At 50.1% G+C, this 23,750-nt stretch overlaps 2 protein-coding genes across 4 annotated transcripts in view; one reads left to right on the top strand and one right to left on the bottom strand.

Moving 5' to 3' along the window:
* HDAC7 (histone deacetylase 7) overlaps positions 1 to 2,883 on the top strand; it is a 36,371-nt gene extending 33,488 nt beyond the window's left edge. For all 3 annotated transcript variants that reach the window (XM_064284328.1, XM_064284330.1, XM_064284329.1), the window contains 3 exons: positions 160 to 244; positions 1,443 to 1,581; positions 1,715 to 2,883. In XM_064284328.1, the coding sequence (XP_064140398.1) occupies positions 160 to 244; positions 1,443 to 1,581; positions 1,715 to 1,760 (270 nt within the window). In that variant the 3' untranslated portion in view covers positions 1,761 to 2,883. The remainder of the gene's footprint in view (positions 1 to 159; positions 245 to 1,442; positions 1,582 to 1,714) is intronic.
* Positions 2,884 to 3,824: 941 nt separating this feature from the next.
* On the bottom strand, positions 3,825 to 12,260 carry SLC48A1 (solute carrier family 48 member 1). Its single transcript, XM_003405740.4, has 3 exons — positions 12,061 to 12,260; positions 6,135 to 6,302; positions 3,825 to 5,113 (listed from the first exon to the last, which is right to left on the bottom strand). The coding sequence occupies exons 1-3, from the start codon at positions 12,194 to 12,196 to the stop codon at positions 4,977 to 4,979; spliced, it is 441 nt and encodes a 146-aa protein (XP_003405788.1). The 5' UTR covers positions 12,197 to 12,260; the 3' UTR covers positions 3,825 to 4,976.
* Between the last annotated feature and the right edge of the window lie 11,490 nt (positions 12,261 to 23,750).

Below are 23,750 nucleotides of genomic sequence, written 5' to 3' on the forward strand. Positions count from 1 at the left end.
GCACCTGCCTGGTAGACATAGTTGGGGTAGGCAGAGTGGACACTGCTACCCCAGGTCAGGCCCCTGGCCAGCATCTCCTGACCTAGGGTCCTTGGGGTGGGAGAGGGCTGGGTCTTTGGGCCTCCAAGAGACAGGTGGCTGATGTACTCTTTTCTGTAGGTGGATCCCCTCTCTGAAGAAGGCTGGAAACAGAAACCCAACCTCAATGCCATTCGCTCCCTGGAAGCTGTGATCCGGGTTCACAGTGAGTGTGGAGAGGACCCTGAGCCGCGAAAAGGGCAGCTACCCTCACCCAGACCTGGGAGAGCCTCAGGGCTCCACTGCTCCCGGTGACCAGGGTCCCAGGGCCTTCAACACTGGCCAGCCAGGGGCTCTGCTGCTGATCTGGAGTGCAATTCCTGTGCACTACCCGCAACAGTAATGGTGGGGAAGCCCCCTATGAGCAGATGCCCTCTGGCCCTCCAGATGGACCCAGCAGGGGCCTCCTAGAGGCAAGGACCTGCCCCCACCTCTGTGGCCACAGCCCTAAGCCAGGGCCAGGCCAACAGCTACTCTTAGGCCTCGTTTGCCAAGAGGCCTGGCTCCCACCTCTGCCTTTAGTCCTGGCCACAGGGGTCCTGAGGGCTCTGCCTGCTTTGGGGCTGGGTCTTAGGATGACACCCGCCTTGAGAAAGCACTTTACATTTTCAACCTCAACTCAGTATCTATCGTGCACTTTATGTGAAGGCCCACGCTTCTGCTGGGGATACCCAAATGACTGAAATAGATTCCACACAGCAGGGGCTCAGTAGGGAGCATGCACAATGAAGACATGCTGATACTTTCACGGAGCCCTTCCACTGTGCCAGGTCCTGTGGCAGGCGTGTCCTATATACATTATTTTCACTATTGCAGACAGGATTATTATTCCCATGGTGTGGATGGGGAAGTGGAAGCCCAGGGAGGGTAGGCAGCTTGCCGAAGGCTATGCTGTGTTCGTTCTGCATCCCACTCTCTCCTTTCCCGTGTGCTGGGCTGAGCATGGGGGCCTGCATGTGAGGGCTCTTCTGGGACCTCATGCTCCAGGAGGACAGGGCTCGGGGATCTGTGAGGACCCAGACCCAGACCCACCAAAAGATGGGCCCACGGTGCCCTTAGGAACCGCACACTTATGGGGGATGGTCTGCGGTGGCCTCTCAGCCAAAGCGGGGAGAAGAATGACTTGGGCACCCACAAGGCCCCCCTTGTGGCTGTGCTGGACCAGCTCTGCTCGCCTGTCAGGGCTGTGGGGGCCATGTCGGGGGTGGGTGTTGTGTTAAGGGGGGAGAAAGGGCAAGTGGGTCACAAGCACCACCCTCAGGCCCCAGCCTGAGACTCCAGCCCGTGTCAGGTCTAGGGTGCGGGTGCGGCAGGATGGAGGGGCTTGTCTCCCCCACCCTTTCTGAACTGACTTCTTGCCCCAGGTAAATACTGGGGCTGCATGCAGCGCCTGGCCTCCTGTCCAGATGTCTGGGTGCCCAGGGTGCCAGGGGCCGACCCAGAAGAAGTGGAAGCAGTGGCCGCGCTGGCATCGCTCTCTGTGGGCATCCTGGCTGAAGAGAGGTAATGTCTGACCCTGCGCGACAGCTTCTCCACGCCTGGCTTCTCCCCAGCTCGTGCCCCTCAGCCTTTTTGGACTTCTTGGCCAGGGCTGGGAGGGAAGCTCAGCTGAAGCCTCCACCCTGTCCCTTCACAGGCCCTCAGAGAAGCTGGTGGAGGAGGAAGAACCTATGAATCTCTGAGGCTTCAGAACGGATCTGCCCACCCACTCTTGCCCTGTGGACCTGGTTCTTTCTAACCTCTGGCAACAATACCTGCACCCCAGGTCTTCAGAGACCTGTTGGTGGGTGGTCGGGGCCAGAAAACAGCCTGCCTTGCCATCACCCCAGGGAGCCCAAGAAGGCCCCTGGGCCTTGAGGTGGGGACCAAACAGAACCTGAGAGGGCAGGCTGGGCAGCCATTCAGGCCCCACAGGACACTCCCGAGAACAGATTCTGCCCCTTGGGTCTGGGCCCCTGGCTGTGGCCCCCGTTCCTCAGGACGTGTAGAGGACTGGCTTCATGGGGCCCACCCTTAACCACTATTCTTGGCTCCACAGACCCAGGACTTTGCACACAGCCCCAGGCCCCACACAGAAATGTGAACTTGGCCTCAGCCAGGGCGGCCCTTCCTAGGAGGGGCCAGAGGGAGAGGTCCCTAGGAGGGGAGGGGGATGAAGCCAAGGGTCCCATATCCCTTTCTGCAAGGGGAGTCCCTCCTCTTGCCTGCTTCCTCAAATGACTCTGGAAGCTTCTACTCTCCACCGCTGGGCACTGAGACGAAGCTCCCTCTGAGAGCAGTCACCGGCAAGCTTCCCATCCGGTCCTGCCAGAGGCCACCCTACGTTGACCACTTCAGTGCCCTGGTGGAGCGGACAGGTGCTCTTGGAGTTCTGTGCTTCCCGATCCAATGGTGCCAAACCCTCGTCTCCCCCTGGGGGCCCAACACAGCCCCTCGGGCACTGCCCTCCCACCATGAACCTTCTCTGTTTATGGGGTCTCCCCACCCTACTCTGACTCCTGCCCCACATAGGACCAGCTTGGCTGAGGGGGAATGGGGTGAGAAGAGTGGATGCAAGACGTGGAGAAGGGGAGGCTGCCCTGGCAAAGTCTTCAAGGCTTCTGGGGTTCAGGACTGGGGCCAAGAAGGAAAGTATTTGTGTGTGTGTGTGTGTGCGTGCTCGTGTGCGCGTGTGCGTGTGTATGCGTGTGAGCATGCATGTGTGTATGTTTCCCAGGCCCACTATACCGTTTGTGTGCATGTTTTTATAAAAAAAAAAAAAAAAAATTTAAAAACGGAAAAAAAATTGAACAATAAATGTTTTATTTGCTTTAAAAGTGCAAGTGACAAGCCCCCAGGAATGGAGTTGGTATGCACACGGGCACCCGGCTGTATATAGCGTGCCGCTGGTCGGTACCGAGAAGGCACAGGCTGGGCTGGGCTGGGCTGCAGTCCCCTCTCTAGTTCTCGCCCTTTCTGGGCAGCCGCCCTGCAGCAAGACTCTGTTCTGAAAGCACTCTAGCTGCCCCTGCCCCCACTCAGGGTAACGGAGAGGAGGCAGCTCTGGGCTAAGCATAGACGGGGCTGGCACAGAGGGCCCAGCCTAGGTGTATTTACTGGGGAGGGGGGCACAGATGCTCAGACCTAGCTCACTACAGCATTCCCAAAGAGCTGTGAATCAGACATTCCTGGGTTTAAGTCCCAGCTGGGAGCTCAGGTAAATCACATCATCTCCTGGGGCCTCTGTTTATCAGTAAAAGGCTCCAGAAATAGACATTGTTTATGGTTCCTTCCTGTTCTAATGTGCCATGACTTTTTAAGCATATACTGAGCCTAGAAGAGAATGGGCAAGGCAGCAGGCCCAGACAAGCTCACCCAGTATAAGCAAAGAGGAAAGCCCTGGGCTGCCAGCCCTCGCCTTTATGGTTCTGAGTTGCCAAGCTTTTCCAGCCTTATTACCTCAGACCTGGCCCCAAGCACCCATGGCCTGGGAGAGTGTGAAGGGAAGAGGTAGTCTAGCGCTTGTCCGCTTCCCATCTGCCCTGGCCCCTCAGGGTGAGGGACTAAATCCCACAGGGGTGGCTATGGCCCTGGGTGTTCTCATCCTTGCAGGGGCTGGGGTTATGCTGACAGCCAGGAGGAGAGACTGGGCTGGTACGTTCCCCCACGCCAGAAGGGCCTCCAGCTTGAGACACTGACCCCCTCCCTTGCCCTCCAAGGCACAGTCTGGGCTAGGGAAGCCACTTATCAGACAACTATGGAACTCCCTTCCCCACCAACCTCCCACAGACCGCCCCCCCCACCAATTCCCACATGACAAGAAACAACCAGAGGCTGGCTGATACAAATGGCAGCTGTATTTCTGCTAAAGTGACAGTGACACAGATAAGGCAAAGAGCTGGGGGTAGGACACATCGGGGAAAAGGGGTAGACCGTGCAAAATGGCAACCTAACAGAAAAAGATTTAATAGCCCCTTCCCTCCCAACTTAGGTGAGCCCTTGGGCCAGCGTGGGGGCTGAGAAGCAGATTTTGTCCTTCAGAAGGGAGACTAAAAAAAGATGAGAGCTCTAGGGGAGGGGAGGCAGTGAGCAGGGGTTGGGAGGCAGAGAAGGTGTCATGGCCGGGGTGGTCGGGGCAGGTGTGAGAAGGCAGGGTGGAAACCCAGGGTTGGAGGTGCCTGGGCACAGGCTTGGGGGCTCCTTCCAGCCTGTACCGTGCTGCCCCTCCCTCAAAGTCCTGGAGGCAGAAGCATATTCCTGACCCTTAACCTGTCCTTGTTGAGTCCTGCTCTGGGGCGTGAAGGGGTGTGTGAGAGAGGCTAGCCACAGATGACTGCCTAGCTCTAGCACACTCATGGAGACCAGCTCTGAGTGGAACAGGGAAGGAGGAGGGACTCACCTCTCCACTCGGCCCCCCAAGCCTTGGGGAAAGAATCAAGAGTCGCCACCCTTGGGCTCCTTAGTTAACCTATCTGACCCTTGGGGGACAACAGAATGGGGGTGCTGGGGTGGAGGGGTATACTTGACCTGCCCTGCCCCGGCTGTCACCCCAGCCTCAGGGAGAGTGCCTGGGGCAGCAAGGACCAAACTACCTGCCCCTGCAACCAGGCAGAGATCAAGGCCCTAGCCCTGCCTGCAAAGATTCCTCACCGAATGCTAAGAAAATAGACCCATTTGAAAAGGTCGAAAGCTGCCTTCCAGCCATGCTGATGAGGGGCAACATAGCAGGAACCCCTTTCTACCACACCTGGGTCTCCCCCAAAGGGGGCAGGGCAGCTTCCGGGGGGCCATAATCCTCCTGCTGTGTATGTTCTGCCCCAGTTCTGGGGTGCCCAGGGCATAGGGCAGGCCCGCCCAATGTCTCAGAGGCTGAGTCCAGGTCCTGAGGATCCCCAGGGTGCAGAGACCTCAACCCTGGGTCAGAAATCGCTGAGGATGCTGATGTCGGCGAAGTCAGCCCGGTAGCGGTGCGCATAGAGGCTGAGCAGGAAGGCCCACTTGAAGGAAATGAAGCTCCAGATGCAGGAGAGGTAGTAGCTGTTGGGGTCTGTGAGGCCTGTAGGGGGGTGGGGGGAGAAGAGCCCAGACCTTGACTCAAGAGGGCCTTACCAGGCCACAAGCCCAGGGTCACGCAACATCCCTGCAGCACTGCTTAGCTGAACCAATCCTATAGGTTGGGATCGGGAAAGGTCAGGGCTGGCCAATCACAGGTCTGTATCATATACACTTGCTTTTGCAACATTTAACCGAGGTTACTTTCAGCCTGTTTTAGCATTAGACTCCCTAAGGGCAGGGAGAGGAGCCTTTGGCTGCTTCCCGGATACAGCCACCAGAGGGCGCCCCCACTCCAGAGCTGGGCAGAAAGACTAAATGGTACCATCATTTATTTATGGGTGCTTACATGCTGGGCTTTGAACGGGGTTCTTCCGGTTTGAATCCGTGCAGAAAATCTGCATTTCTAACAATTCCCAGGTGATGCTAATGCTGCTGGTTAGGGACCAGTTCTAAAAACCACTAGTAGAGCAGTGGTTCTCAAATTTTATTATCCATAAGAATCACCTGGGGTTCTTGTTAAACTGTCGATTCTGATTCAGTATATCTGGGGTGGAAATGCAAATTCGCAGCAGAGGTTTAAACCAACCGAACCCGGTTCAGAGCCCTGCTTACATGTGCCACTCTCTATGCTAAACACATCACATGCATTTCACTGAATCCTCCCAACCCTAGGTGGTGGGTACTCTTTTTTTTTTTTTTAAACCATGAGCAGGTAAGTGATCTGCTCAGTCCCTGGAAGGAAAGCTGTGGAACCCAGAAATCCTAGGGTCTACTCCTAAGTCACGGAGTCCTGGTGGCACAGTCGTTAAGCACTCGGCTGCTAACTGAAAGGTTGGAGGTTTGAACTCACCAGCCGCCCTGGGGAGAAGGATGTGGCAGCCTGCTTCCATAAAGACTTACAGCCCAGGGGGCAGTTCTCCTCTGTCCTATTAGGTTGCTGTGGGTTTGGTTTTTGGTTTACTCCTGAGTTGCTCCCTCCCGGCCAGCTGGCCCTCCCAACCCCACCCTGGAACGGCCCTCACTCTGGTGTCGGGTGATGGCCAGCACAAGGAAGGTGCAGAAGGCGGCGATGGAGACGACTGAGAAGAGGACGCCCACAAAGAAGAAGCCCCGCAGCCCCTTGAGCCAGGTCCTCCAGTAATCTTGCATGTACATCACGTGCGTCACCAGGACCCAGAGCGCCAGCACACCTGTGGGGACAGGCTCAGTCAGTGGGGACCCTCGCCATCCACTCCGGGCTGCAGGTCCCCTGTTCTCCGAACAGCCCCTCCTCAACCCCACCTTCAGCTCAGTGACCAGGACACAAGGTGGGGGTATGTACTAGGCCTGGCTTATAATACACGACACCTGGGAAAGCCAGAACCCAGGTAAGGCAGAAACCTGTTAGAGAAGGAAAACTCAAATATTTCCCACTAAAAGGAGCAATAGAAGAGTGGTAAGACTGCACCCTGTCAAAGGCAGAAAACTTCCAAGACCCGGAGAAACAAGGCAGTCCTGTGGAGTTCCAGTTCTCACAGGTCTCACTGTGCTAACATCATACTGGCCTTTGTCACTCTCATGACTGCACGATGGAGTTTTCTGCAGGCCACACCACACGTGATCTCACAGCTTGAATGCAGACGCAGATAAGAGAATCTAGCCACCTTCTGCTAAGCCAGACATTAAAGAACTTTGCAGATGCATTCAACCATGTCACTCTTCTCCCTAATTTTTGTGTCTTGTAAAATACAAATACTTGTCACAAGAATGTTACCTATGCTAATACATTATTTTTAAGTACTTCAAAATGTTTAAGAACGTTCTCAGTTTTAATATCTAATACTGCACATATCAATAAAACCCATATAAGCAAAATGTCTATGGAGTTTCACTGTTTTTCAAGAGCGTACAGGGGTTCTGAAACTACAAAGTCTGAGAACTGCTGCAGTCTAGCCTGCTTTGCAGGAACTCCTCACTGCTTACCCTGAGGGCCGTAGATGTGGGGAAGCAGTCCTCCCACCCTGGACGCCCCTCAGGGGCCAGAACCTCACAGTCGACTCTCTCAAGGCCTGTGGCCAAGCTGTCCAGCAGCAGGGCTCTTCTCAAACACCCTCATTGTTCTTGCAGGACAAACAGGCCCAGCCTTGACACATGGCCAGCCCTGAGGACCCCAGGGCCACCCAAGACCCAAGTGGCCTCCTTCTCGCTCTTGGCCAGACCTCATGCCATTCCCTCCAGTTTTTGGTGAAGGGCAGGCCAGACTCCCCCAGCCCTTCCCGGGCCTGCCCTCCAGGATGACATCTCCTTTAGGATGCCAGCTGCCACTCAGCCAATACAATGAGTGCCCTCTGTGCCAGGCGGTGCCTGCTGGCACAACCCAAAGGGTGGAACAAGTATCAATTCCATTGGTCCCCAGCAAGGAGGGAATGAGGAGAGCGGTAAAGCCAGCGCAGGCTCTCAGCCTGCTGGCCTGTAGGCTGTGGGCCACATGGGGTGGGGACCCCAGGAGTCAGCAGACCTTTCAAAGAGGGAGCTGCATACACTCCTGTGTTTCCTACACAGTGTCCAAAATGTGCACGGGTAGGATAAGCATCGGGCTGGGGAGAGTGGTTATCTCGGGCAAGGGAGAGGAAGAAGGGAAGTTGATAGGGAAGTGGGGGTGGAAGGTGCTTTGACGGAATCAATGATATTTTATTTCTTAGGCTGCGTCGTGAGTGTAAGAGTGTTTGTTAAATCGTCTATCCTTTTTCACATGCGTGAAATAATCCTTTTTTTTTTTTCCAGTTGAAATAAAAGGTGGGAGGAGTATCATCGTGGAGCTATGCTCTGGTTATCAGCTCAGATGCAGTCACAGTTCAGGTGGCCTGGTGAGGGAGAGAAAACCATGAGGCTGTAAGCCAGGAAGCCTGGGCCTGGTGCTGCTGGGCTGCTCACCACCTCCAAGAACCCTGGTGTTTGCACATCTATAAATGGTAAGCCTAAGGATTTCTGCCAGCCTGGGTGCTCAGGGAACCAGGGTTCCCTCCCTGCGAGAGCAGAGGCCCACCAGCTCCCATTGCTTGCCCTCCTCACCCTGTGTCACCCACACTCCCCAGGTTCTGCCCCTGCCCACCTCTAACATTCTTCAGGGGCTGGGGGCCTCAGACTTGGGTTTTTCTACCCAAGGACAGGGTGAGGCTGGACAAGCATCTCTCCGTCCCTACCTAGGCAGGAAACTGGAGTGAGCAGAGGAGGACAGAGTAAGAATTCCACAGCTTCAACTTCAACCTTAAATAATCTGGATTTCATGTTGGCCGCCTTTCCCAAAAGTCTTTCCATTCCATGCACCCTAAGTTTTTATCTGAGGAAGCTGTTTGATTTCTCAAAGGGCCCTAGGAAGAAGGCTTACTGCCACTAGGCACATTCCAGGAATAGTCAGATGGACACCTGTCTGGGATAGGCCTGCACACCCTCTGCCTGGGTGGATCAGATGAGCTCTATGATCCTTTCCTACCTGAAGCTTCTGCAAGCCAGTGTGGGAGAAAAAGAAGGAGGTCAGAGCAATTCCTCTATGACTCAGCATTTCTGGGTTGGAAACTGCTGAAATAAGGGCCAGCGAACATGCCATCTTTTAGTCTACTGGCCGTGCTCCAGCGACGCTCCCAAACCACCCACCCACAGACCCACTCGCACACATCTACCAAAAAGGACTGAGAGCAGAAGAAAAGGAAGATGGCATTAACCTATCCCTCACCTCCAGACAAACAAGGCCAAGTCTGGAAGCAGGCCCACTGCCACCCATCCTGGCTCTCATCACTTTCCTTGGGAAGAGCAACCTCCCCCACCAACTCCACCCAAGGTGCTCAATGAAGAGGGCAGGGGTTCCTTACTGGTCTCCTCCCCACCCTTCACTGAGCTGCACAATTCAGGGCAGAACGGCCAGGCCCTGGCCCATCGGCTGCATGCCCAGGGCAGACCTCACTCCTCGACATTCCCCCCGCCCCCACAATGCCTGCTCTAAGGAGCAGGGCGGGCCCTGTCTCTGGGCTCCCAGCTGACAAGCTAACTGTAAGCCGACAAGCTAGGGCACTGGGTCAGTCAGTGAAAGTATCCCCAGCAGCTCGGCTGGAGGTAGGGAGACAGGGGAGGCCACGAGGAGCTCACAGGGTAAATGCAGACCAGCGGGACACTAGGTTCTTGCACCCCAGCCCTACCCCCCACCCCGCCCTACCTCACCCCACCACCACCACCAGCCCCCCTCCCCGCCCCAGGGGAAGGCGAGGCCCAAAGCCTCTATGTGCCTCTTGCTCAAACACAGAGCCATTTACATTCCTGGCACAACTGCTCTAGCCTTCTCTTTCCTTGGCCCATGAGACCTACAGCAAGAGTCTATGTGCCCTTCCTCTATGGTTCCCACGGCAAAGCCAGAGCAGGGGGTCCAATTCATGCCTCTCCAGAAAAACCCGCTCTTTCTTCTGTCTCCATATTTCCTCAAAGCTGTTTCTTCCCACATACCCACCAGGGTAGGAGAGGGAGTCCTAACCCATGAACAATCTTCCCACCAGACCCAGGGGCTCCACGGCTGACACTGCCAGAAACCAGCACCCCCAACCAAACCCTGCCTGGCCCCACACATGGGAGAATGGTGAATTTGGAGGCTGTCCTCCAGTGACTCAGCAGTTTCTGGGATGAAAAAACGCCAAGTCAGAAGTGGGTGCTCACAAGTCAGCAAAACCGCTGACACTTCACCCCCAAAAGAGGAAGGCTGACCGGCTACAGACCCTCTCATGGAGGGGAGGGTGTGTGCCACGTGGCCCTGGCCCGGCAACGTCCCCTACCTGCCCCAAGCAGCTCTGGCTCTTCTGTGGCCACCTCCTGGTTGTCAAGGGTCAGGACTTCTGGGAAGGTGCTGGGGCCCCAGGTGGTGGCTGCCCTCACACCTCTCCCTGCAGGCGACTCCATAGCTGGCCAGCCACAGAGGCCAAGGGAAGCCCCAGAGAGAGAGAGGGCAGAGTTTGGGTCAGAGGGAAACCCCAGGGGACAAAGTCAGAGGGCCTTTTCCACGGCCCTCTAACAGACAGCTGGAAAGATTCAGAGAGTAGACACCAGAATTGCAAAATTTCAGACCTGGAGTGGAGTCTTAGAGATCATCTTTCCGTGGAAGCACCTCCCACTCCTTATAGATGAGGAAACTGAGGCCCAGTGACCAGTGACGTGCCCAAGGTCACATGGCTAAGGAGGGCTCACTTCCACCTCCACCAGACCAGACTCCAACACACCCAACTCTGATCCCAGAGTCGGCCCTCCCTCCTCACCCCCAACCATCACCTGCAACCACAGGGGGCAAGGCCACACGTGTCTCTTTCCAAAGGAGAAGGCAGCAGAGCCAATAGGAAACAGAAAAAGAGGTTCAAGGAGAAGTGAAGCTTGAAGAACCTGATGGGTGGTGGGGGTGCAGAGGGAAAAGGAGCAGGGGTCTGCAGGTAACTGAGCAGAGATGGGCTGCTGCCCCAAGAAGGAAAGGAGCCCATAGGTGGTGTGACATCTAGGCGGGCACAGGAATGTTCCAGCCGGAGTGACCACCTAGCCTTCCTTGGTGACCCCCAGTGCTTTGCTTAGGCTTTGGCCATGCATGCCCCTCTTATAAGGCAGAAACCCCCTCTCTCACTTTCTCCGCCCATAGATGGAGCTCAGTAAGTTTGGTGGCAATGAGTAAATCCAGTTATTTTTAGTTAGTCCATTTTGGGTCCTTCTGGCAGATGATGTTAATAATGGAATAAGATCATCATATGTAAAAGTATTATCCTTATGTGCATTTTTCCCCCAAAGTGCTTTTACCACACATATTATTTCACGTAGCTGTGTAACCCCAGTCCAGTTATTTATTTACTCTAAGTCACAGTTTCCTCATCTATAAAATGGGCATGACAATAATGCCTATTTCATAGTGTGAATGTAAGGATTAAATGAGATAATGAAAATGAATTGCTTAAACATTGCCTGGCACATAGAAAGCACCGAAAACAAACAATGTTAGCAAGGAAAAAAATTTTGTTGTCTTCACACCAATTCTACAGCAGAAAGGTGAAATGGCTTGTCCAAAGACGTTCACAAGTCCGGAGCAATGGTGAGCACTGGCCCTCCATCAGCATACTTCTGTACTCACTCTAGCACCTGTCTCCCCACCCCTTCCCTCCTTAAGGTACATAAAGTGTTGTCAGCAGGGTTTAGCAGACCCAGCCGAGGAGCCACAGCAGAGGGGTGGCAAAGAAGCCCCAACGTGGGTTCCAAGGAGGATTCCAGTTTCCATCTCATCCCTAATGCAGTCCTCTTGGTCTGCGCTGTGGGCTCTGTTGGGGCTGGCGGGTGCCCACTTGAAGGAGGCATACTGGCTTCCAGAGCAGCTCCCAGCCCACCCTCTTGATGCTGCTCCCTTCCCCATTTATCCCCTTTCTCTGCTCACCCAGCCTCAGGGGAAGGGGCGGGGATTCCGGAGAACAGAGAGGAGAGACACAGAGAGAGAGAGAGTGTGAGTGCGCGTGTGTGAGTGCGTGTGTGTGTGCGCGCGCGCGTGTGTGTAGGGGGTCTTCACACCTAGCCATGTAAGGGGACCGCGAGAGAACCGGGTGCGCAGAGAGGACGCCGTAATGGGGGAACTGGGCAGAGGGGGCAGACAGAAAGGGTGCAGAGACGAGATAACCCCGGTGGCTGCGTGCAAAGGAGGGGGCTGAGGCGGTGGACTGTGCTGCAGGTTTGTGCAAATGGACGTTTGAGCCCCGGGAACGCGCCCGGGTCCCAGAGACGCCGGGGGAATGCCCAGGAGCCCTGGCAGGCGGGGCCTGAGCTGCCCACGACGTTCTAGGTAAACACCCCACCCGCTCCCCGGAGAAGCGCCTCCCAGAGCAGCAGGCAGCGCCCCCCCCGCAGCCGCGCGCCGGTCCCCGGCCGGGAGACCGGACCGAGCGCCCCTCGCGCGCCCCCGGTGGGTACCTGCGAGTCCCCCCATGGCCGCGGTCCCCGGCTGTCGGTAGACGACCGTCCAGACGAGGAAGATGGAAAAGCCGGCCACGGAGCTAATCCCGGAGTAGGCGGCGCGGAGGCCGAGCTGCAGCCGGGACGGGGCCATGGGGCTGCGGGCACAGGGCAAGCGCGGCCGCGGCGCAGCCGGGAGTCACAGGTGCAGGGCCCGGAGCCCAGAGCCGCCGACTACCCCGCGCTCCGCCCCCGGCCCGCCCCCGGCGCCGCCGGCACAGCGCCCCCCGACGGCCGGAGGCCGCCTACGCCCGGGGCTGACTGACATGAGAGCACATCTGGTGTCCCTCAAAGTGAGGTTCCAGGCTGCCTTATCTTTTGGGAGGATGCTTGTTTAAAAAAGTAGATTCCTGAGCTCATCCCCAGGCCCACCGTATTAGGATAGTTAGGCCTTGGCAGGGCCCGGGAATATGTATTTATACATACACCTGTAGCAATTACTTTTAAATTTTTATTTCTGAACAGTAGGCACATTCTCATTTAAGATTTAAATTACTCTTTTAACTTTTCATGAAGAATTAAGGCATAATTATAATGATATATATATTACCAATGGAATCAAATTGAGAGACCAGAAATAAACCCATACATCCAAGGTCAGTTGATTTCCCATAAGCGTGCTAAGTCCATCCAATGAAGAAGGAATAGTCTTTAATAGCGGTGCTGAGACAACTGGATTTGCACATGCAAAAGAATGAGCCTGAACCCATACCTCACACTGTATAAGAAAACTAATTCAAAATGGATCAAAGACCTAAACATAAGAACTAAACACATAAAAGTCTTCGTAGACAACACAGGAATAATGCTTTGGGATCTCTAACAACGGATTTTCAGATATGACATTGAAAGCACAAGCAACAAGAGTCAAAATAGATCAATGGGAGTTCATCAAAGTTAAAGACTTTTTTCATCAAAAGACTTTATCAACAAAGTAAGGAGATTGGGAGAAAATTTTGTATATCCGATGGAGCCTTGGTGGCACAGTAGTTAAGAGCTCAGCTCCTAACCAAGAGGTCAGCAGTTCGAATCCACCAGCTGTTCCCTAGAAACCCTATGGGCAGTTCTACTCTGTCCTATAGGGTTGTTAAGAGTTGGAATTGACTCAACAGCAATGGGGTTTTGTTTTTTTTGGATAAAGGTTTACTATTCAGAATATATAAAGAACTCCTACAACTTAACAACAAAAGACAAACAACCCAATCAAAAAAAGATGCTCATGTCATTAGTCATTGTGTGCCATCGAGTTGATTCTAACTCATAGTGAGTCAAGGTGACAGAGTAGAACTGCCCCATAGGGTTTCCTAGGCTGTAATCTTTATGGGAGCAGATTGATAGGTTGTCTCTCCCACAAAGCAAGTGGTAGATTTGAACCGCCAACCTTTTGGTTAGCAGTTGAGTGCTTAACCATTACGCCATCAAGGCTCCTCCGTCAGTCATTCAGAAAAACCAAACTCGTTACCGTTGAGTTAATTCTGACTCACAGTGACTCTACAGGACAGAGTAGAACTGCCCCATAGGGTTTTCAAGGAGCTGCTGGTAGATTCAAACTGCCAATCTTTTGGATAGCAGCTGAGCTCTTAACCACTGCACCATCAAAACCACAATTAGATGGCTTGTCAAGGATTTCATTTTACTTGGGTCGATAATCAACACCCGTGGAAGCAGCACTCAAGAAAACAAAACAATGCATTGCATCGGGCAAATCTGCTGCAAAAGACCTCTTTAAAGTGTTGAAAAGCTAAGATGTCACCTTGAAGACTAAGGTATGCCTGACCCAAGCCATAGTGTTTTCAATCACCTCATATGCATGCGAAAGCTGGGCAGTGAATAAGGAAGACTGAAGAAGAATTAATGCCTTTGAATTATGGTGTTGGCAAAGGATACTGACTATATCACAGACTGCCAGAAGAACCAACAAATCTGTCTTGAAAGAAGTACAGCCAGAAGGCTCCTTAGAAGCGAAGATGATGAGACTTGGTCTTATGTCCTTTGGACATATTATCAGGAGGGACCAGTCCCTGGAGAAGGACATCATGCTTGGTAAATCCATGAACAGATGAATAGATAAACAAAATGCAGTACATTTTCACCAAAAAAGGAAGACTCTCAATGAGATGGATTGACACAGTGGCTACAACAATGGGCTCAAGTGTAATAACAATTGTGAGGATGGCACAGGATGGGGCAACGTTTCATCCTGTTGTGCATAGGGTCACTATGCTTTGGAAGTGACTCGATGGCACCTAACAACAATAAGGTACACACAGGCTCACAGTAGGCAAGGTACGCGTGGACTTACTTGTGTTTACTTACTAATTTGTAGTGCACAATTTCACATGAGTTTCACTGCATGTTTGATATGCTGAAAAACAGGTGAAATTGTGCACCACAGGTTAGTAACCAAACACAAGTAAACCCTTACATACCTTGCTTATTGGGTAGTCCATCCCTGGAAAAAACAGAAAACAATAGATGTTGGTCAGGTGGTGGAGAAATTGGAATCCTCACCCATTGCAGGTAGAACTGTAAATTGGTGCAGCACTGTAGAAAACAGTTTGGTGGTTCCTCAAAAAATTAAACACAGCATTACCATATGATCCAATAATTCCACTCCTAGGTATCCCAAATTATTCAGAGTAGGAATGCAAACAGATACTTTCATGCCAATGTTCATTGCAACACTATTCACAATAGTCAAAAGGTGGGAACAGCACAAATGTCCATCAACAGATGAATAGATAAAATGCAGTACATACATACAAGGGAATACTACTTGGCAATAAAGAGAAATGAAGCTTTGATACATGCTACATGGATGAGCGTTGAAAACACTTGTGCTGAATGAAATCAGTCAGTCACAAAGGGACAAATATTGTATGATCCCACTTATACAAAATACCTAGAGTAGGCACATGTCTAGAGACCAAAGTTTTAATGGTTACCAGTGGCAGGGGAGGGGGAGGGGGAATAGAGGACTCATTGCTTAGGGGACACTGAGCTCCTGTTACGGGTGATGGAAAAACTTAGAAATGGATAATAGTAATGTTGAACAACATGATTAATATAATTAATATCACTGAATTGTACAGGTAAAAAATGTTAAAACCGTAAATGTTTCAATACAATGTATAAAGACCACAATAAAAAGATCAAAAAAATTAAGGCATACAGCACAATTTGTACAAGGAAAGGTCATGGAAGCTCCATAGACACATCCAAACTCCCAGAGGGACTGAATTACTGGGCTGAGGACTGAGGACCATGGTCTCGGGGAACATCTAGCTCAATTGGCATAACATAGTTTATAAAGAAAATGTTCTACATTCTACTTTGGTGAGTAGCATCTGGGGTCTCGAAAGCTTCTGATCAGCCATCTAAGATAAACCAGTGGTCTCACCCCTTTGCAAGCAAGGGAGAATGAAGAAAACTAAAAACACAAGGGAAAGAGTAGTCCAAAGGACTAATGGACAACTACCACAGCCTCCACCAGATTGAGGCCAGTACAACTAGATGGTGCCCAGCTACCACCACTGACTGCTCTGACAGCAATCACAATAGAGGATCCCGGACAGAGCTGGAGAAAAATGTGGAACAAAATTCTAACTCACAATAAAAGACCAGACTCACTGGCCTGACAGAGACTGGAGAAACCCCAAGATTACGGCCTCCAGACACCCTTTTAGCTCAGTAATGAAGTCACTCCTGAGGTTCACCCTTCATCCAAAGATTAGACAGGCCCATAAAACAGAACTAGACTTAAGGGGCACACCAGCCCAGGGGCAAGGACTAGAAGGCAGGAGGAGGGGAGACAGGAAACCTGGTAATGCGGAACCCAAGGTCAAGAAGGGAGAGTGTTGACATGTCATGGGGTTGTTAAGCAATGTCATAAAACAATATGTGTACTGTTTAATGAGAAGCTAGTTTGTTCTGTAAACCTTCATCTAAAGTACAATAAAAAAATCAAGGCATAAAATTTAAGAAACATAAAAGTACATAAACCCATTGCCGTCAAGTCAATTCTGACTCATAGCGGCCCCAAAGGACAGAGTAGAACTGCCCCATAGGGTTTCCAAGGTGCGCTGGTGGATTTGAACTGCCAACCTTTTGGTTAGCAGCTGTAGCTCTTAACCACTACGCCACCAGGGTTTCCATAAAAGTACACAGTGAAAATAATTCTTTCCACCCATGCCGCCATCAACCAGGTTCTCTCCCCAGAGTTTCTTTATGCACATCTTAGAAAATTCTTCCACACCACAAAGTTTGAGGACCTCTGCAAAACCATCACTTTCTATCCTCAAATACCTTACTGTCACTGACAACCCCCTTTCCTTTCATCTTCGCAAACCTCATCCCCCCAATTCTCTTTGCAAGTATCACTCTTAAGTGATTGCAGAGAATTCTGAAGTAGAGACATAAATTTATAGCAGGAGTGTGTGGAACTGTGGGCTGGGAGCTGGGAGGGAAAATCAAACCAAACACAAAGGCTGTGCCCTCAAACATTTTACAATCTAGGTGAGAAACCCATCACATACCTGCACAGAGTAAGTAACTGACACCGCTTGTATTCATTTCCTACTGCTGCTGTAACAATTTACCAGAAACTTCGTGGCTTAAAACCACACAAATTTATTATCTGCAGTTTTGTAGGCCAGAAGTCTAAACCTGAGTCTCAGTGGGCTAAAATTAAGGCGACAGCAGTTCCTTCTGGAGGCTCTAGGGGAGAATCTGGTTTTGTGTTTTGTTTTTGCTTTTTCCAGCTTCTAGAGGCCACCAGCATTCATTGGCTTGTGGCACTCTTCCTCCATCTTCGAAGCTAGCAAGCACATCTCACCAAGCTCTGTATACTGTCACATCTCCTTCTCTCTCTCTCAACCTCTTGCCTCCCTCCTTTCTCCTATAAGGACCTTTGTGGTTAAATTCCTGGATAATCCAGGATAATGTCCCCATCTCAAAATTCTTCATCACATCAGCAAAATCCCTTTTGCAACCTAAGGTAATATATTTCAGGTTCTGGGGACTGGGATGCAGACATATTTGGGGGTCATTATTCTGCCTAAGTAGCCTTGGTGGCGCAGTGCTCAAGTACTTGGCTGCTAACCAAAAGCTCGTCAGTTCGAGCCCACTAGCCCTGCTCCACGAGAGAAAAATGTGGCAGTCTACTCCCATAAAGATTAAAAACCAAGCCAAATCCATTGCTGTCGAGTCGATTCCAACTCATAGCAGCCCTATAGGACAGAGTAGAACTGCCCCATAGGATTTCCAAGGAGCTGCTGGTGGATTCGAACTGCCAACCTTTTGGTTAGCAGCCAAGCTCTTAACCACTGCACCACCAGAGCTCCTTCATAAAGATTATAGCCTTGGAAACTGTATAGGGCAACTCTACTCTGTCCTATAGGGTCGCTACTAGTTGGAACTGACTCGATAGCAACAGATTTATTCTGCCTACCACACTCTTCACAATCACGAGCAGGCACTGTGCCAGTTTTGTTCACACCAACGCCTAGAAGAATGTGTGAAACATAATAGTCCCTTAATAACCATTTGTTGAATCCATGAATGTGCATGAATGAAGGTAATAATTAAATACATCTACTCCTCACTTATCAACTATCTTGTTGTCCAATATTTCACACTTACAACAGCAAAAAACTATTTTGTAAATTAATGACATACATCTGGCAGTAATGAATGTCAAGGTGCAAGGCAAGAGCTATCGCGACGGCTGTGATGGTTAAAGATATGTGTCAGCTTGGCTGGGCCATGATTCTCAGTGATTTGTCAGTTATGTAATGATGTAGTCATCCTCCATTTTATGATCCGATGTGGTTATCACCCATTTTCTCATAAGGCCAATTTTTGCATAATGACCTGATCTTTGGAACCTAACCATGCCAATAAGTGAGGAGTGGGTGTGGGAATAAAGGGGTTCATACACAAGAAATCTAGGCAGGGCATGATTAATTGCCAAATGAGTGACATAAACCAATATAAACAACATTTGCTTGCTTCACTTCAGAATAGTATGGGGAGCTTCTTAAAAAAAAAAAAAAAAAAAAAAGACCACATACTCTACCTCTGGCCTATGAAATTTGAATTTGGAGAGTATATTTTTAATGAGAAGTAGTTTTAATGTGGTGAGGTCAGCACCCAGCACTCCTTTGGGAGCTGCCAGTGGAGAGAGTAGAGTCCCTGAGTAGTACAGAAGGTTAATGTGCTTGGTTGCTAACAGAGAGGTTGGATGTTCGAGTTCATCCAAAGGCACTTCAAAAGAAAGGCCTGGTGGTCTGCTTCCAAAAAATCAGCCATTGAAAACTGTATGGAGCACAGTTCTAGTCTGACACACGATGTCGCCATGAGTCAGACTCAGCTCGATGGCAACTGCTTACTGGTTTGGTGCAGAGATTAGTGCTGGATGTTCGGAGGAAGGCATAAGCTCCGTGGACTGAAGCACGCTGCCATAGACGGCTTCAGAGCTGACTGAATGGATGACATTCCAGACAGTGGGAACAACATGTGGGGTTGCCCGGAAGGAAGAAACAAGATGGCAGGTTGGAGAAACTGTAAGTACTTGTGGCTGGACTGTGGGTGAAGTGGTGGGTTTGGAGGTTAGAAAGGTTTCAAACATGAAGGGCCCTGCATGCTCTGCTAAGAAGGCTGTCCCCTCCCTTTGGGCCCAAGGGAGGGAAGGAGCAATTCTGTTCCAGAAATATAGCCTGGGTGATAGTGTGAGAGGAGTCCCTGGGTGGTGAAAATGGTTAACATGCTCAGCTGCTAACAGAAAGATTGGAGGTTTGAGTCCACCCAGAGGCACCTTGCAAGAAAGGCCTGGCAATCTACTTTCGAGAAATCAGTCATGGAAAACCCTAGGGACCACACTTATACTCTGAGACACATGGGGTCACCATGAGTTGGAACTGACTCGGTGGCAACTGGTTAATAGTGTGAGAGGAAACCATCCATGAAAAGGCTAGAAGCAGAGAGAGACCAGTTGGGCAAGTACTCCACCTCCCTGTGCTTTGGTTACCTCATCCGTAAAATGCAGACAGTAGTATCACCTACTTCAAAGTGTTGTTATGAGAAGTCAGTGGTTAGAAGAGTGCCTAGCACATAGTAAGTGCTCAATAAATGTCAGCAATTATAATTAATAACAGTAGAATGGCTGTCAAAGCAAGATAGGATGACGGCCTGAGAGGTGGCTCAGGCTGAGGCATGAGAATGGGAGAAGGGAACTCATTCAAGAAGTATTTAGGCTCTTTGAACCTTAAAGGTCAGGAGTTAATTAGCTGGGCAGACAAAAGCAGAAGAGCGAAAAATAATACGAGTGGACATGTTAGGATTATTGGAGTAATGAGCAAACCTGTTATGTAGGAGGGTAAGATTGTGTAAGGAAATAATGGGAAATAATTATGTAACTGTAGCTTAGGCATAGGTTACTCAAGGATTAAAGGTCTGTCGAAATTTTTTCCTAATTGTGGAGCAATAAGGAGCTGTTGCAGGGCTTTAGACTCAGATGGGTCAGAGGCCCAGCTTCGCCATTCACCGTGTGACCCTGGACAGGTTCCCCTAACTCAGCACTGTCCAATAGAGTTTTCTGCCACAAAGGAAATGCTCTGTATCTGAGCTCTCCAAAATGGTAGCCACTAGTGACATGCAGAGTAATGGTTAAGAGTTCGGCTGCTAATCAGAAGGTCAGCAGTTCGAATCTATCAGCCGCTCCTCGGAAACCCTATGGAGCAGTTCTACTCTGTCCTATACAGTCACCATGAGTTGAAATTGACTTGATGGTAAAGAGTTTGGTTTTGGTTTTTAGTCACATGTGGCTATGAATATTGGCTATGTGGCTAGTGTGACTGAGGAACTGAATTTTTAGCTGTGTTTCATTTTAATTAATTTAAATTTAAATAACCACACTTGGCTAGTGGCTACCATACTAGAGAGCCTGAACCTCTCAGGAACTGTTTATCCGTTTGTATAATGGGAATGATGATGGTACCTTGCTGGCTTGTTCTAAAGATTAATTGAAATATACTAAGATACTACAAGTAAAGCATTTAACACAGTAATCAAACTATTATTGATATGGTTGAAATTGTTATTATTATATTAATATTGGACAAGGATAAACATGACATAAGCTATGTCTTAGGAAGATTAGTTAGACTGCGAATATCCAGGTTAGAATTGCTGGGAGAAAGAAAACTGTAGGACAGAAAGTGTTCATAAGGCTATTTCAATGTTTGGAAACCCCGGTGGCGCAGTGTTAAGAGCTAAGGCTGCTAACCAAAAGGTCGGCAGTTCAAATCTGCCAGGTGCTCCTTGGAAACTCTATGGGATAGTTCTACTCTGTCCTGTAGGGTCGCTATGAGTCGGAATCGACTTGATGGCAGTGGGTTTGGTTTTTTAGTTTTTATTTCAATGTCAAAGTGTGAGACGACTAAGACCTTATCTGGAGAAAGGCCAGGAGAACGGGAAAGAAGGCTTGCCGACGTTCAAAGCACATGGATGTGCACCACAATACACATCTGCCCACATCAGCTTTCTTTCTTTCCTTCTTTCTCTCTCTCTTTCTTTCTATCCATATTCTCAGGACACTCCCTTCCCAACCCAGGTCTGATACCAGTCCTCCCCCTATGAGACAGATACCCTGTGGCAGACACCACTAACGCTCCCTGACACCTGCATTTCTCTTTTCCTGAGCACATGACCCACACAGCTGAACTATCCTTCCCAGCTCCCTTGAAGTTGAATTGATGCCATGAGATTGGGTTCTCGGCTATGGAATGAGAGCAGAAGAGATGTGTACCATTTCCAAGCTGGAACCATAAAGACCTCCCATGTCTCCCCCATTCCCTCTTCTCATTCTCTGATGATTTTAGAGGACGGGGAGGGGGGTGTTCAAGAACGACAGGATGAAAGAGCCTGAATCCAGACCAAGCCCACTGCTGTCAAGTCAAATTCCAACTCAGTGCAACCCTATAGGACGGGGCAGAACTGCCCCCCTAGGGTTTCCAAGGCTGTAAATCTTTACAGAAACAGGCTGCTGCACCTTTCTCCCGTGGAGTGGCTGGTGGGTTCGAACTGCCCAACCTTTTAGCTAGCAGGCGAGCACTTAATCACTGTGCCACCAGGGCTCCTTGGAAAGAGCCTGGGATCCTTAAATGACTGAGTGGAGCAGAGTCACCTCCTCTGTCTCCCAGACTCTTATTGAGCTGTAACACGAATGAGAAATACACCTTTGTTTTGTTAAGCCAGAAACCCTGGTAGCGTAGTGGTTAAGTGCTAAGGCTGCTAACCGAAAGGTCGGCAGTTCAAATCCACCAGGCGCTCCTTGGAAACTCTGTGGGGCAGTTCTACTCTGTCCTGCAGAGTTGCTATGAGTCTAACTATGAGTCAGAATCAACTCGACAGCAACAGGTTATTAACAGGTGTGTTAAGCCACTGAGTTTTGGGGGTGGTTTGTTACAGCTAATCTTATTATCCTAATACACCATTCCTCATTTGTATACATTTCAGGTTGTTCAAGGGTAGAATTCTCACCTTCCATAAGGGAGACCCAGGTTTGATTCCTGGCCAACGCACCTCATGTACAGTGGCCACCTGTCTGTCAGTGGAGGCTTGAGTGTTGCTATGATGCTGAACAGGTTTCAGTGGAGCTTCCAGACTAAGATGAACTAGGAAGAAAGGCCTGGCAATCTACTTCCAAAAATCAGCCAATGAAAGCCCTATAGACCAAAATGATCTGAAACCTATCATGTGGATGGCGCAGAACTAGGAAACATTTTATTCCATTTTGCATGGGGTCACCATGTGTTGGGGGCCAACTCGACAGCAGCTGCCAGCAACAACAGTAACATATCCTACGTAGATAATCTGTCTGAATCATCAGTCCCTCTGAGGTCGCTTTTGAACTGGGCCCCACCAATCCTAAGACAGATTTCTAACCCCCACTTGTATGCATCCTGTTGTTGTTGTTATGTGCCATTGGGTCGATTTCCAATTCATAGTGACCCCAAAGGACAGAATAGAACTGTCCCATAGGGTTTTCTAGGCCGTAATCTACACAGAAGCAAATTGCTAGGTCTTTCTCCAGAGGAGTTGCTGGGTAGGTTCGAACAGTCAACTTTTCGGTTAGCAGCTGAGAGTTTAACCATTGTGCCACCAGGGCTCCTTTGTAGACATTCTACTCCTAGGAAATTCCTCCCTCAGTCCCCCAAGAAAGGCACATTCCAGACATGCATCTTCTCCCACAACACTACGTCAAGGATACACCCACGGAGCTAGATTCCAATTGATTGAGTTTATTCAAGTTGTCAGGGCTTCCTCATCTGTACTCCCTATGCAGAGGGACCTCTGATGTGCCCTGGGGCATGTCCTTGTTTACAGTGGCTCCAGCCCCAAAGCCAGGCATCATCCCTGATGCCTCGCTTTCCTTCACCCCCTCCCTACGTCTAGTTCACTGGCAAATGAGTTGGGTCTGCCCCAGTCCTTCCTCTCCATCCCCACTCTGTCACGCTCATCCAGCTACCATCACCACCACCTGCCCACCTGAAACAGCCTCCTAGCTGGTCCTCCTGTGTTCATTCTTTCCCTTCCAATTTATTCTCCACCCCACAGCTGGAATGACCTTGTTGAAATAATAACCAGATCATGGTACTGCCTGCTGAAAATGGTCTGGTAGCTTCCCACAGCATTTAGAGTAAATTGATCAAGGTCTAGTCAACTCCATCTCCAACCTGTCTCACCTTGCTCATTCCATTTTAGGCTCACTGAACTTCTTGTCAGTCTTGTTTCTGCCTTGAGGTCTTTGTACTTTGTACCTGGAAATGTCTTCTCGGAGTGCTTAAAAGATCGATTCTCCATCATTCAAGTCTCAGTTCAAATGTTACCTCCTCAGAGAGACCACTCCTGCCCTCCTCATCTAATAGGGTCCCTCACTCTGTTTTATTTCCTTCACAGCACTTATCATTATGTGACATTGTCTTGTGTATTTTTTTAGCCACCCTGATCCCCATCAAAATGTAACCTCCACAAGGACAAGGACTTTATCTGTTAGGGTGACTAATTGGTTCCACTTTGCCTCGGACTCTATAGGTTTTAGCACTAGAAATCCCACATCCCAGGAAATCCCTCAGTCTCCGGCAAACCATGATGGCTATTCACTCTATTGTCTGTCTTGATCTTGCCTGTATTCCTAGTACCTAGCAAAATGCCCCCCAAGTGTCCATCAGTTTGTCGTACTGCAAGGACTTGCATATTGCTGTGATGCTGGAAGCTATGCCATGGCAGACAGGCTTCAGCCAAGCTTCCAGACTAAGACAGATTAGGAAGAAAGACCTAGTGGTCTAATTTGAAAAGAATCAGCCAGGGAAAACCTTATGAATAGCAGTGGAACACTACCTGATACAGTGCCAGAAGATGAGCCCCTCAGCTTGGAAGGCACTCAGAAGACACTGGGGAAGAGTTGCCGCCTCAAAGTAGAGTCGAACTTAATGATATGGATGGAGTCAAGCTTTTGGGACCTTCATTTGCTGATGTGGCAAGACTTAAAATGAGAAGAAACAGCTGCAAACATTCATTAAATAATCAGAACATGGAATGTATAATGTATGAATCTAGGAAAATTGGAAATTGTCAAAAATGAAATG

The sequence above is a fragment of the Loxodonta africana genome, chromosome 4 (assembly GCF_030014295.1).
Source record: "Loxodonta africana isolate mLoxAfr1 chromosome 4, mLoxAfr1.hap2, whole genome shotgun sequence".
Taxonomy (NCBI): domain Eukaryota; kingdom Metazoa; phylum Chordata; class Mammalia; order Proboscidea; family Elephantidae; genus Loxodonta; species Loxodonta africana.

Excerpts from the sequence above, each read along its gene's own strand:
- SLC48A1 (XM_003405740.4), bottom strand. The coding sequence starts at position 12,196 with ATGGCCCCGTCCCGGCTGCAGCTCGGCCTCCGCGCCGCCTACTCCGGG. Across the intron at positions 6,303-12,060 it reads GGCCATGGGGGGACTCGCAG|GTGTGCTGGCGCTCTGGGTC; the intron begins GTACCCACCGGG and ends CTGTCCCCACAG. Across the intron at positions 5,114-6,134 it reads GGCCATCACCCGACACCAGA|GCCTCACAGACCCCAACAGC; the intron begins GTGAGGGCCGTT and ends ACCCCCCTACAG.